Source organism: Miniopterus natalensis, chromosome 18 (assembly GCF_054644295.1).
Source record: "Miniopterus natalensis isolate mMinNat1 chromosome 18, mMinNat1.hap1, whole genome shotgun sequence".
In the NCBI taxonomy this organism is placed as follows: Eukaryota; Metazoa; Chordata; class Mammalia; order Chiroptera; family Miniopteridae; genus Miniopterus; species Miniopterus natalensis.
Window position 1 is genome coordinate 41,555,909 of NC_142098.1, and position 14,186 is coordinate 41,570,094.

At 57.5% G+C, this 14,186-nt stretch overlaps 1 protein-coding gene across 2 annotated transcripts; it reads right to left on the reverse strand.

The window, feature by feature from the left end:
• Positions 1-3,674: 3,674 nt before the first annotated feature.
• On the reverse strand, positions 3,675-6,975 carry LOC148091139 (patr class I histocompatibility antigen, A-108 alpha chain-like). 2 transcript variants are annotated; one of them, XM_087826983.1, is made up of 8 exons: positions 6,874-6,975; positions 6,508-6,777; positions 5,990-6,265; positions 5,122-5,397; positions 4,894-4,998; positions 4,432-4,464; positions 4,251-4,298; positions 3,675-4,099 (listed from the first exon to the last, which is right to left on the reverse strand). In XM_087826983.1, exons 1-8 carry the CDS (start codon positions 6,935-6,937, stop codon positions 4,095-4,097), a joined length of 1,077 nt encoding a protein of 358 aa, XP_087683109.1. In that variant the 5' UTR covers positions 6,938-6,975; the 3' UTR covers positions 3,675-4,094. The 2 variants fall into 2 exon arrangements, with proteins under 2 accessions (XP_087683109.1, XP_087683108.1); XM_087826982.1 differs by having other exon boundaries at positions 6,508-6,943.
• Between the last annotated feature and the right edge of the window lie 7,211 nt (positions 6,976-14,186).

Here is a 14,186-nt window from a genome sequence, read left to right on the forward strand (position 1 = left end):
AACAGGCCTGTGAAAGGGAGAGGAGAGATGGGGCGTGTGGGACACACACGCACACGCACACGCAATCCTAGGAGCTTTTCCTGTTTGGGGGGTTATGCAAGATGCAAACAGGGACCCAGACAGCTTTCCCTGCTCCTTCCCGATTCTTTACTTCTTTTTATCTTCTCAGTTCTCAGCCGAGGATATATTGTCCTTGCTTTTCGGAGAGTGGGAGGGAGGGAGGGAGAGAACATCCATGTGAGGGACACACCAACTGGTTGCCTCCCCCGCTCACCCCGAGCCTGCGACCGAGGTGGGTGCGCTCGGACAGAATCGAACCAGGGGCCCTTCAGCCTGGGGCTGCCCCGCTGACCACTGAGAAACCGGCCAGGGCTCCAGTCCTTTAACTAACTAATGACTGAGAGAAGGACCCGGTCCTGTGTCTCCCATCGAAGCCACGGCTCGGCATCGACACATCCAGGGATCCTGGTGACCAGAGAACACAAGTCTCTTGAGCAGTGAGAGTGGACTGTACTCACTGCTGCGGGTTAGTTAATCCCAGGTGACACACGGCCTTGTACTGGTTTCAGGTGTGCAGCAGAGTGACCGGACAACCCTGCACATCATGAAGGGACCCCTCGATCGTCCCCGTGCCCACCCACACCACACGTAGTGATGACACTGTTATGGACCAGATTCCTTGGAAAGCAGCATGGAGGCTCCTCAAAAAAAAAAAAAATTAAAAATAGAACTATCTTACGGCCCAGAGATTCCACTTCTGGGTACTTATCTGAGGCAATCCAAAACGCGAATTCGAACAGACGTGTGCATTCTTTCTAATCCTTAGGCCTTTCTCCGATGGCTCCCTGGTTGCCGCTTCCGAACGGCTTGTTTAAATGAGAAACTGCCGATGCCACTGGCGGGCCCTGCGCTGGACACAGTGGGGCCCTCAGGCCAGGCTCCTGGCTCCGGGTCCCGACTTGGGTGGGGAAGCTGTCAGGTCCCCATGAAATGGCTTCACGGGGCGTTTCCCGGAGCTGCGAGAGGACAGGCCCACTTCACTGGGATTTCATCTTATTGATTTATGACTTTTTCAAAGCCAATTTATAAAATAAGCTTTAATATCCCCTCCCCCCCGAAAGAAAGGTTGAACAACATAAACGAGTGAACATTTACATCCACTGTGCTTGTCACACTCAGATTTCTCCGGGAGCCTTGGTGGCCGCCGGGGTGCCCGGGAACAGCGCCCCCTCCGTGCTGGTCCTTAGGATCCGAGAAGGGTCTCCCCAGCCCTGAGCTCTGGATAAAGAACTCGCCCCGACCCGGCCGTCTCCCCGGGGTCTCCGCTTTCCGACCTTGGTTGCGGGCCGCCCTCCAGCTGGTCTTCAGTGGGTTCCTCAGGAAGGTTTTCTGCGTTTTGGGTGAAAGTCCAGTTGGTCCTGGGAGAGAGTCACCGCCGCTTCCGCTCAGTCCACCCCCATCTTCGAATTTCTTTCTTCTGTGTTGGTTTATTTTTGAATTTCTTTTCAATGGCAGTTTCCGCGCAGCGTTGCTCCTCCGCTCGCAGCCTCCTCCAGCGCCCGCTGTTCTGTGCGGTCTCCCCGGTGCCCGGGAGGTGCTCCCCCCATGGCCTGTGGCTGGGGGGAGGGCTCCCTTTACCCCGGGGCGGAGCGGTTTGTCTTTTGAGTGTGTTTTTTATTGACTTCTAGAGAGGGGGAGGGCGAGGAGGAGAGAGAGGAACATGGATTGCTTGCTTTCCATATGCACACCGACTGGGGACTGAACACAAAGCCTGACCGGGAATCGAACTGGTGACCCTTGGTGCACAGGAGGATGCCCAGCCTCTGAGCCACACCAGCCAGGATGGGATCCTGTGTTTTTAATTAGAAACCTGTCTCTGCCCCTCCCGACTAGCGATGATTTACACCTGGAGGGGAAGAGGCCAGAGGTAACACCCCGCAGCTGGGTCTTGGTGGCTCCCCGCCCCATCGGAGCTATTCTGGGCCTCTCCCAGGTGCCCGCAGGAGAGCCGCCAGCCAGGCCGCCCACAGACAGGCCTGGGGGGCCGAGGTCCCCCGAGGGCCAGTCACAGGCCCGGGAGGGGTGCAGCTGGCTTCTCCGGGTTCCCCACATTAGAAGTCTGACTGGTAAGTGAGGTCTCCTTTCTCGTCTGCTCCAAACCTTTCCCAAACGTGGTGTCCCTCCCCTTCTCAGGCCCTGCTGGCATTTCCTTTTATTTCTTTTTAAATCCTCACCCGAGAATGTTTTTATTGACTTTCAGAGAGAGGAAGGGGGGTAGAGAGAGAGAAACATGGATGTGAGAGACACACAGGGGCTGGTTCCTCCCGCACATGCTGCCACCAGGGCCCAGGATGGAGCCTGCAACCGAGGTCCTGCCCTTGTCGGAATCCACCCCTCAGACCTTCAGCCTGGGGGCCGACACTAACCACTGACCCAAACTGCCCAGGGCCCTTCTGGCTTTTGAGTCCCTGCCGTCTGGTCTGTGTCTCTGTCAGTCTCTGGTGTATGTAGTGAGGCTGCCAAAGGGGTTTCAAAGTATTGAAACCACGGACTCTCGCACTAGCAACATGAGAGGGAATGAGTCCAAGTTCCTGCTCACAGCTGATTGTCTGGCTTCGTAACTTCCCCAGCCGGGAGCTGAGCAGCGATGTCACATTATGGCTTAATTTTAATTCCCCCTCTGAAAGTGCTGGGCAACTTTCATAAATGAATGGGCCACGAAACATCCTCAAGAGGACGATGACTGGACTCCTGGTCATGACTGAGGAGGACCCAGTGATGCGCCAGTGTCTCTAACTGTTGTGACACTTTTGCTATTGACGGATCTCTGGTCAGAGGCCTGGGGGATGAGAGGAAAGGTCTGGTCTTGGCCCCGGTTCCTGGCACCCAGCTCCTAAACCCTGGGCATCTCCCGAGGGACAGGTGACTCTGGGATGCTACTGAGATGGCTCCTGGCTGAGGGACCTGGAAGCTTCAGGATGGGGCTGGTCCCAGGAAGACCAAGCTGGTCAGAGGGAGGGAACGTTCAGGCCCTGGAAGGAGAGAGCAGGATGGGCCTGAAAATCCATCTCCAGACACCAGACTCATGGTGCAGGGACCGTGGGGCCTTGCGGACAATGACAGGGAAGCGACCCTGTTGCTGTCAGAGGGGAGGGAGCCACCAGGAGAACGAGACCAAAACTCACACAGTCACAGGCGGAATCTCCACAGAAAAGAGAAACAACAAACACCCAGAAGATGGGGCTGAGGGGGGACCCAGACCTGAGTCCAGGCTGACCAGGCCCCTTCTGCCCTCACTGGCCAGGGTCCTGGAGATGAGCTTCACAAGGACGAGTGACAGGGCCTGGGATGTGTGAGTCCCTGTGACCACGGGTCCTGGTGGGACAAGGTTCCCTGAAGGCACAAGGTCAAAGCCGCAGAGAGGTGACCCGGCCGGGCAGTGACCACATCAAAGCCCACAAGGCCCTGGGCGCCCACTGGGCACAGGCCCCGACCTCACTCGGTCCTCACAGCCTGTCCCGGCCCCTGCCCAGGCTCAGCACAGCACACACAGGGCTTCTGGAAAGTCCTAGGTGCTCCCCTGTATTTCCTCTCAGACTTTAGGACCCTCTCCTCTAATTACCCATCGGCCCTCATGGCGAGAAGTCAACAAACAAAGTCATAGCCAGAGCCTATTTCTTCGATTTCTTTAATGTTTGTACAGATTTCAAGGAGGAAGGGACAGGGAGAGACAGAAACATCGATGAGAGAGAAACATTGATTGGCTGCCTCCTGCACGCCCCCAACTGGGGATCCAGCCAACACCCTGGGATGAGTCTGACTGGGAATCAACCAGAGACCTCCTGGTGGACGGGAGACATTCAACCACTGAACCACACAGGCCGGGAGGGGTCTCATTTCAATTCAGGAGTAAGAAGCTGCAGATCAGTGCAATCAAAGGGGGGAGGGGGGGAAGCCCCGCCTCTGCTGGACAGGGAAGTGTGGGGAGGGGACCTGGGGGCAGAGCCGGGACAGCCCCCTAATCTGAGGTTCTTGAGTCACCAAGTGGGAGCCTGAACAGATCTTCCATCACTCAGTCCCCACAGGCAGCTGCCTCACGCTGTGGAAGGAAACCATCAGGAACGAGTTCAGGGCAGTGGCTGTAACTGGTCACATTCTCAAAGGTCCACTTCATGCTCACAATGTCCACAGAGTCCCCATAACCCAGTCCCGTCCCCTCTGCCCCAAACCCTCCCCATTCAGGGTCTCACCTTTAGAAGCCGAGAGAGACACATCAGAGCCCTGGGAGCTGTCATTGCCTGGGGTGGACACAAAGGGACATGGTCAGGACCCAGGACAGGAGGCTAAGGAGGGACTATGGGGTGGCGGGGTCCCCATGGGCTCCCATCTGCACTGTCCCAGGGTCTCAGGGGGCATCCCCTCCATACTCACTGGCAGCCTGAGCGTAGCTCCCTCCTTTCCCACCTGCAGGAAGGAAACATCCTGTGAGAGACCAGGGAGGGGGCAGGGCCATGAGGTCCTAAAGGAGCCTAGTCCTGGGCCCAGAGAAGTTCCCAGAACCCTGTGTCTGTACAGACCCAGGACAGGGTCAGGAGACCTGAGGAAAGTGCATGTGCAGGGACTAGACCCACCTCCCTCCTACAGGTCTGTTATCACCAGGGACCTGCCCCCTGACCTGGGACTGTTGGGGCTGGGTCCCCATCACTAGGACCATCAGGTGACACATGTGTCCCTCAGTGTCACACCTGCCTCACTAAACAGGAAGTCAGCACACAGACCTCACACTGGGAATCCCAGGCCTGGGGACGGTGCTTCCCATGAATGAAGCAGGACACACGCCTCCTTGGATTGACACCCCAGGGGGACACGAAACTCACACCCCCCCTTCCCCACCTGAGCGCCTCCTCGCCCACATCACAGCTCCAGCCACCACAGCTCCGAGGACAACCAGGCCAACAACAGCGCCCATGACGATGAAGGGGGTCTGAGAGGGAGGCTCTGGGAAGAGAGGGGAAGGGAGGGTGAGGCCCCGACCCCCAGGCCTCAGCCCTGAGCCCACTGGAGCCCCCAGAGGCCCCTGCTTCCCTGGGAAGAGGCTCTGTGCCCACGTCCCCTCCTCACCCCATCTCAGGCTCTGGGGCTCCAGCAGCCCCTCGTGCTGCACAACACAGGTGTATCTCTGCTCCTCTCCAGGGGGCACCCCCAGGGACGCCCACTTCTGGAAGGTCCCGTCCCCCGAGGGCCTGGTCTCCACAAACTCCATGTCCTGGGTCTGGTCCTGCCCGTCTCGCTGCCAGGTCAGGCTGATGTCCGCAGGGTAGAAGCCCAGGGCCCAGCACCTCAGGGTGACCTCATGCTCAGAGAAGGGGTGGCGGGTCATGTGTGTCTTTGGAGGGTCTGAGGGAAGGGGGAGAAGATTCAGGAACTTTGCTTCCACCCTGGGACCCTCCAGCAGGGCTCAGGTGACCATCCTGAGAAGGGACAGGACACTGGGGTGGGGGAAGGGACACAACCCAGACACCAGCCTGGACAGAGGCAGGGGGATGACCTATTGGTCTCTTAGGAACTTCCAGGGTCAGAGCAGCACAGCCCAGGGCGGGAGGGAGGCAGGTCTCTGGGGGCAGAAAAGGCATTTCTGGTCCTGACCTGGGGGGAGGCCAAGGACTCAGAGCAGCGGGGCTCAGACCTCAGACAGGGGGTGTGGGGCAGGGAACAGGCCCGAGAGAAAGGCCCCCTGGGGCCCAGAGCCACCCCAGGGTCATGGGAACCGCTGAGCGCCTGTTTCAGGGGTGGTCTCCCCCGTACTCCCCGAGACTGCACCCTAACTGTCCCTGAGAGGAGGGCGGGGGTCCCTCTCTGGTCCCTGACCTCAAAGTCCGGGCGGACTCCATCCCTGCACCTAAAGCAGGGGTGTCTGACACGGACCCCATTTCCCGTCTCCTCGCGGGAGCCCCACCCGAGGGAGAGGAGGGCGCCGCGGGCCCTGTACCTGTGCGCAGCAGGGTCTCCTTCCCCTTCTCCAGGTAACGGCCCAGCCACTCCACGCACCTGCCCTCCAGGTAGTTCCTCTGTCTCTCCGCCTCACCGTCCGCCTCCAACTTGCGCCGGGTGATCTGAGCCGCCGTGTCGGCCGCGGTCCAGGAGCGCAGGTCCTCGTTCAGGGCGATGTAGTCGGCGCCGTCGTAGGCGAACTGACTGTACCCGCGGAGGAGGCGCCCGTCGGGTCCCAGGTCACAGCCGTACATCACCTGGATGGTGTGAGACCCTGACCCGGCCCCAGGGTCAGCCCCGCCCACTCACCCCGCCCCCGGGTCACCCGCCCCCGCCCCGCCCGCGGGGACTGAACCTCAACTGAAAGTGAAACCCGGTCAAAGTCCCCGCGGGCCCCTCCCGGGTGGGGGGCAGGGCGGTTCCGCAGCCGCGGGGTGAAGCTCGGACCCCGACACTCGGGGCGACCCGGCCCGTCCGTGGGGATGGGGGTGGGGACGGGGCGGCCGCGGGGCTCACCGTCCTCGCTCTGGTTGTAGTAGCCGCGCAGGTTCTTCAGGTTCCCTCGGAAAGACTGTGCTTGTTCCTTCATGTTCCGTGTCTCACGGTCCCAATACCCCGAGTCCTCCTGCTCCATCCACGGCGCCCGCGGCTCCATCCTCGGATTCGCGGCGTCGCTGTCGAACCGCACGAACTGCGTGTCGTCCACGTAGCCCACGGAGAGGAAGCGGGGCTCCCCGCGGCCGGGCCGGGACACGGAGGTGTAGAAATATCTCAGGGAGTGGGGGCCTGGGGGGGACACGGGAGACGGGGGGCCGCTGGACACGCGCTTCCGGGTCCCGCGCTCCTCCCCGCACAGGCCGCGCCCTCCGACCCCGCACTCACCGGCCCGGGTGCGGGTCAGGACCAGGGCCCCCGCGAGCAGCAGGAGGAGGGGTGGGGACCCCATGACGCGCGTCCTCGGGGTTCGGGGACGATCTGAGTCCGGGCGGGTTCGCGGGACCTTATAACCGGCACGGACGGTGACGCTGATTGGCTGGCCCAGGAACCGCACAGCCAATGGGCGTGAGAAGTGTTCTTGCGTCATGAGTATCCGGGCAGGAGGCCCCCACACAGGTTGGGAGAAGGGAAGTGAAACCGGGGAGCTGGGGACTCCCCAGCCCTGAGCCCCGCGCCCCAGACTCCGCCCTCGGGCTGAGACCTGAGAGCCAGGCCTGGGGGCCCGAGGCCGAGTCCTGACCCTCCCGCAGGGGGCGCGCTGGTCACCCCGTCTCCCCAAGTCCTGGCCCAGGGGCTGTGTTCTCAGCGACTCCCCAGGTTCTGGGTTCAGCACCTCTGTCCCGTCTTACAAATGAGGGGGGACCCCAAAGTAATGCTGTTATGGGCTGACAGCTCTCACACTGGCCACACAGGCATCAAACAGTCTGAACAATTATTAACTCAGTTTGAACATTAATAACCTATGACGTGTTGGCAGAAATCATGTTTTCATGAAAAATGACTGTTTCCCAGATGAACGCGGAGGTGACAGGACGGGACCTGCTCCCGTTTCACATCCTTGCGGGTCTCGGCTCTGGTCCCGTCACTAGCAGTCCACAGGGTTCATATTTGTCTGTGCATTTACTCTCCTCATTGGGTGCGGGGTATAAATATGCACAGCTTCAGGGACCATGGAGAGGGAGCATTTTCATAACCTTTCGGGTCGTTGTTGACACTCGTCTTTGATCGTCCACTGGAACCACACGAGTGGCACGTCCTGAAATGCTCTGCACAGTGAAAGCTGGCACAGGACTGAGTGTGTCCTGCCCGGCTGTGCTGAAAGCCTCGGGCTGTCCTGCGAGGGGCTCTGGTGCTCACGAGGGCATTGAAAGGGGCGCGTTGTTTCTCTGAGTTGGGGGGTCTTCCTGTGGGGACGCATTTAATACATGTCACCAAACACTCCCGTCTGTTAATATTACCGCAGATCCCAGTGGAAAAGTCTCAGAACTGGGGTGCTGTGTAGAGCACGTGGTGGGGCCCGAGTTTTCCAAAAGCCTGGTTTTCTCTTGAGAGTTTACATTTTACCAGGAAACCTGGACTGTCTTTTGCCAACTGTCGGTTCATTTTTCCTGAGGTAGAAGCTCAGGTTCGTTGTTGAGAACGTGGGCGTGAATCCTCCTAATCTCAGTAACGGTAGTTTCTGTGCAAACAGGGTATCCCCAAAAAAGAGGCCGGCTCCGCCCCCACAAAGCACTTTCCTGGCACATAATCCTCTGGAAGGTAGCAGAAGAGGTTTTGTGGACTTCCCAGGTCATCATATGAGACTTTTTTCTTCATTTTTATTAAGGGCAGTTAAGAAATTAAACCATCTGCATAATGAATTCAAGATCTATATAAAAATATCTCCCCTGAAAACTATATTTTATTGCTCAATTGTAGTTGATGTGCAATATTACGTTGGTTTCAGGTGTGCAGCCCTGTGATTAGACATTTACGTCACTTACAAAGTGGCCGCCCTGGTGAGCCCAGTGCCCGGTGACCTCCCATGCAGCTGTTACGTTTTTGACCCTGTTCCTGGGCTGCACTGGACACCCTGGTGCCTACACTGAAGCCACCAGCTTGAGCTGCGGGATCCCTTCGCCTTTCTCACCCCGTCCCCCAGCCCTGCTCCCCTCTGGCAACTGTCAAAATGTTCTCTGTGTCCATGGGCCTGTTTCTGTTCTGCTGGTGGGATGGTTTTGTTTTGTTTTCAGACCCACATGTAAGTGACGTCACCTGGCATTGGTCTTTCCGTGTCTGACTTATTTCACTCAGCACAGCACCCTTAGGGCCCATCCGGGTTGTTGCCGACGGCAAGAGTCTGTCCTTCTGTGTGGCTGAGTCACACCCAAAGCACATCTTCCAGTTCCTTTCCTTACAGTCCACACCCCAGGGTATTTTCCATGGATTTTAGGGAGGGTGAAAGGGAGGGGTGGGGAGAGAGAGAGGAGCCTGAGACACATCCCTGGGAGAGAGGCCCCTGAATTGGTGTCTCCCCCAGGAGTCCCAGCCAGGAGGTGGGGGTGGGGGTGGGGGGGGTAACCTGCAGCCCAGGGACTTGTCCTTGGCCAGGACTCCAACCCTCAACCCTTCCCAGGGGGGCCGAAGCTCTGACCACACTGGCCAGAGCCCAGCAGTTCTTCTAATTCCAGGCGCCTACTGATGGACACTTAGGTGGCTCCGTATCTTGCTCCTGAAGATGATGCCGCAGTGAGCACGTGGGTGCCTGTGTCTCTCCCACTGGTGTTGGGGCTTCTTCAGACAAGTGCCCAGGAGCAGAATTGCTGGGTCCTTCTCTGTCTCCTGTTGTCGGGCCTTCGTCTGAAGGTCTGTGCTGTCTGCTATAAGTATTGCTACCCGAGATTTCCTTGTTTGTCTTTTGTCTCCATTTTCATGAAACACCTTTTTCCTTTTCTATCTGTCTATGTGTGTCTTTTACAGTAATTATTTTAAAAATATATCTTTATTTATTTCAGATAGAGGAAGGGAGAGGGAGAGAGAGAGATGGAAACATCAATGATGAGTCATTGATCGGCTGCCTCCTGCACACCAAATGGGGATGGAGCCCGCAACCCGGGCTTGTGCCCTGACCGGGAATCGAACCCCAACGTCCTGGATCCCAGGTTGACGCTCAACCGCTGAGCCATGCCCGGCAGGACATAAAGTAATTTTGATAGATTCGTGTTTATTGCTGTTTTATCGTTTGTATTTTTTATTTTTCGCCTTAAAGAAGACCCTTTGACATTTCTAGTAATTTGGGGGGGTGGCGGTGAACTCCTTTAGCTTTTCTTGACTGGGAAGCCCCTTTTCTGTTCTTCATTTAAAAATGATAGATTTGCTGGGTAGAGCAACCTTGGTCATAGGTCCTGGCTTTTCACCACTTTGAATATTTCTTTCCAGTCTCTTTTGGCCTGAAAAGTTTCTGTTGAGAGACAGCTGACAGTCTTACGGGAGCCCTTTGTAGGTAACTAACTGCGTCTGTCCCGGTGCTTCTGAGATGCTCTGTCTTTGGCCTTTGCGTTTCAGCGATGCCGGGTCTTGCTGTGCACCTCTGCGGTTCCTCCGTTGGGCCTGTGCAGTCCCGGGCCCTGGGCGTCCCTTTCCCTGACCAGGTTGGGGAGTTTCCCATCGTTACTTTGCCACGTTGGGTGTGACTCCCCTGCTCTCTCCTCCCGCCCAGCCCCTCGCCCAGGTGATGCGAATGCCGGTTCCCTTGGCGCCGTCCCGGAGGCGCCGGGTTCTGTGGCTGTTTTCGGTCCCGTTTCCTTTGTGCCGCTCTGACTGTGCTCTGCTCCCTCGCCTTCCCCGTGCTGGTTGGGTCCTGCGCTGTGGCTGCTCTCCCGTGGTCCCCGTGAGGGATCCTCCGTCCCAGTTACTGTTGGTCATTTCTCACTGTTTATGTTCCCGTCTCTTTGCTGAAGTTCACACAAAGCTCTTCTCTCCCCTCAGATCTCTGAGCATTTTCATAACCAGTGTTCTGACCTCTGCGCCCGGGCGATTGCTGGTCTCCATCCGTTTAGTTATTTTCTGGGAGGTTGGTGCTCTCCTTGCAGTTGGACCTGTTTCTTTGTCTCCTGGTTCTGGCCGTTGCCCTGTGTTTGCTTCTGTGGGGTAGGTAGAGCTGCTGCGCCCTGGTCTCGGCAGAGTGGCCTTATGTAGGAGAGTCCTGAGGGCCCAGCGCTGCGGCCTCCCTGGTCCCCCAACCTGGGCATTCCAGGGGCACCCCTGTGGGCTGTGTGCACCCCCCGTTGAAGCTGAGGAATGATTTTTGTTAGCCATGGAGGACTGTCCCCAGCCAGGCTGAGGAGCTGTGAGGCCTGGCTGTGACCACCCTGCAGGCCCTGGTCCTGCTGAGTCGGCCCCTGGAGTGTGTCCATTGTGGGTTGTCTGGGTCGTGCTTTGCTGTGGTCTGAAGCTGTCCCCCAGGTCCACTGCCTCTGGGACCCCTAGGGAAGTGCAGTCCAAGGGCAACCCCCACTGTGCCCTACCCGGGCCACCTGTCACGAGCAACAGAGTGACCTGCAGGTGGCTGTGACTTGTGCCTGACTTGGAGGTGCCTGGGAGAGGCCAACCTGTGAACCAAGGCTGCCTGCCTGAGTGCCGGGCCTGGGGCCACGGAGCTGCAGGTGGAGGGCATGGGGAGGCCAGATGCTGCTGGGTGGAGAGATTTTAGGAAAGTCCACAGCCTGAGTCAATACAGGCCGTTTGTGTGAAAATAATCTACACGGATGGAAACAGCAAGGGTGGGTCCAAAACCTGGGTGGGCAGGGCCTCAGGGAATCCCTAGGTTGGGCAGGGCCTCAGGGAATCCCTAGGGTGGGGCAGGGCCTCAGGGAATCCCTAGGGTGGGCAGGGCCTCAGGGAATCCCTAGGGTGGGCAGGGCCTCAGGGAATCCCTAGGGTGGGCAGGGCCTCAGGGAATCCCTAGGGTGGGCAGGGCCTCAGGGAATCCCTAGGGTGGGCAGGGCCTCAGGGAATCCCTAGGGTGAGGCAAACAGTGGGAGCCAGGTGGCTGGAGACTCAGGTGGAGCCTGGGTGCTGACTGTGGGGAGGGCTCAGCAAAGGGACCCGGCCTCAGCCGGCACTTCTGCCTGGAGACCGCAGCCCCACCCCAGCCCAGCTCTTGACCTGCTGCCAGAGGCGTCAGCCCTCCCTGGGGCCCTGGGTCCTTTCAAGCTGCTGCCCAGGCCTGGGGCTAGAGGGGGGTCTGACCCAGTCTGTGCCCTGGCCCTTTAAGAGGAGCACCTGGGCCTGCAGCAGCCTCCGTCTCACTCAGACCCCCCCCCCAGTATTTTACAGCCCCAAGGGGTGGGGACTCCTCTCCTGCACTGGAACCCCGGGTGGGGGCCTGGCGTGGGGCTGGGGCCCGGAGCCTCAGGGAGATCAGTCCTCAGTGAGAGAATTCCCGGGAGCAAGGCCTGTGTGAAACCTGTGCCCAGTTCAGAGCAGTTCCAAGTCACCAAAAAATCCACGGAGGGCAGAGGGGTGGGGGGAGCAGGAGAGGGCAGGAGGGCCGATGGCGGTGGAAGGAGCCCTGACTTGGGGTGGTGAACACACAGCACGTTATGCAGACGACACCACTGTGCAGTCGCACACCTGACACCTGCAGGAATTTCTCAGCCAAGGTCACCCCAAGAAATTCAATACACAAATAAGACAAGTCAGCTGACTGAGGTAACTAAGTCCTTGTGCTGTGAGCATCTTGCTAGTTTTGGGGTGATGGGGTGAGGGCAGGAGGCTCCTGAGGCCAGACTCATGTGTTCTCACCTTCTCATGGAAACGGTCCCGAGAACAAGGGCCTGTGAACAAAACTCCAGGTGAGTCAGAAATAATCCCCCAAAGAATTACCTCTCCCCCCAACCCTGATGCTGCCTGGCAGAGACACCTAATGAAAAAGCGTCCAGTGTTAGATGCGGTACATTTAGCCCGCACACCAAAGGGCTGTGGGTCCGAATCCCAGTCAGGACACATGCCTAGGTTGGGGGGTCGATCCCCGCTTGGGGCGCATATGGGAGGCCACTAATCGATATTTCTCTCTCACATCAATGTCTCTCTCTCTCTCTCTCCTTTCCTCTCTCTCTGCATATTCTCACAGGAGGGTTAAAGAAAAGCTTATATATTTAAAAAGTAGAGGCAGGGAGAAGGCATTGCGGAGCCAACACCTGAAACACTGGCACCCGCTGTGGAACAGGATGGTGCGCACAGCCCTCGGAGGAATGGAACCTGCGGCACCTTGGCCTTGGACCTGCGGCCTCCAGGACTGGGAGACAGAACATGTCTGTGGTCTCAGCCGCCCAGCGCTAGCCGCCCTAGAGAACTGTTCGCGTGGGTCCATCTCAGGTTAGGCGGAGATAATCAGCAACCTACAGACAAAGGGAAAGTAGTGGAGAGAAAACTTTGAACTGAATATTTACTTTTTACATTTTTTTTCTTTTTTCATGTTTCAATTGCGGCTGCCGTTGAACATTATTTTGTTAGTTTCAGGTGAACAGCATAGTGGTTGGACATTGATTGAGCTGAATAGTTAATGCTACATGTCAAAGTGAGCAGAATGCAGCTAAAGCAGAGTGAGAATCTAATTTAAAACAACACGCAGCTCATCCCTAAGGTCCATGTCCTCCCATCCCCGTGACTCCTCTCTCGCATTAATGTCCTTCTGTGTATCCAGGTCCCCCCACCCTTCTCACGGGCTACAGGCTGAGCTGAACTTACAAGCACAACAGTCCATCTGGCCCACGGGTTAGAGGAGGAAAGAGCCAGCTAAGTGGAGGCCGACCGGCCTGAGCGAGCGAGGGGTAGAGCCATGGTCCTTTTATTTTTTTATTCTCACCTGTAGATATGTATTGATTTTTTAAATTTATTTTTTAGAGAGAGAGGAAGGAAACGGGGAGGAGCAAAACATCCATGTGAGAGAGAAACGTGGTCGGCTGCCTCCTGTACGTACCCAACCAGGATGGAACCCGCGATCTAAGCACGTGCCCTGACCAGAAAGCAAACCCACAGCCTTTTGGTGCACAAAACGATGCTCCAACCAACTGAGCCACCCGGCCAGGGCTATTTTTTTTTTTCATTTTAAATTGATTTGAGAGAGAGAGATATTTGCTGTTCCACTTATTTATGGTTTCATTGGGTGATTCTTGTATGTGCCCTGGCCGGGGATCGAACCCACAACCTTGGCTGACTGGGACGATGCTCTAACCCATCCAGCTACCCAGCCAGGGCCGAGCCTCGGTACTTGGATAGAGCATCCCAAGACCGGGAGGGTGAACACCATCATGGCAATAGTCTTTCAACTGAAATTTAACATGTTAAAAAGTCAAAATCCAGGGCCGTGATTAAGGACATGAGGACTCCTCTCTGGATGGTCAAGAAAGGAGCCGGGACAGAGGGGAGAAAGGGAAGACTTAGAGTGACAAAGCAGGTAAACGGGTAAAAGGGGGACTGAGGGGCAAGACCTGCTGACTCACTGCCCCGGGTCTTCCCGCTGGGTCTTCCCGAGGGGCAGCTGGAACTGGGAAGGAACAGGCTATGGGGCCATAGGGTTGGCAGTGAGTTGCTCCCTGCCGGTTGGCTCAAGGGGGCTCTTGGTGACCAGGCCCAAGAATGGGTGAAACAAATTCCTTTTTTTTTTTTTTTTTTAATGTTCCCACCTTGGGTGTGGTCTAGCTCTTTGCCCCTGG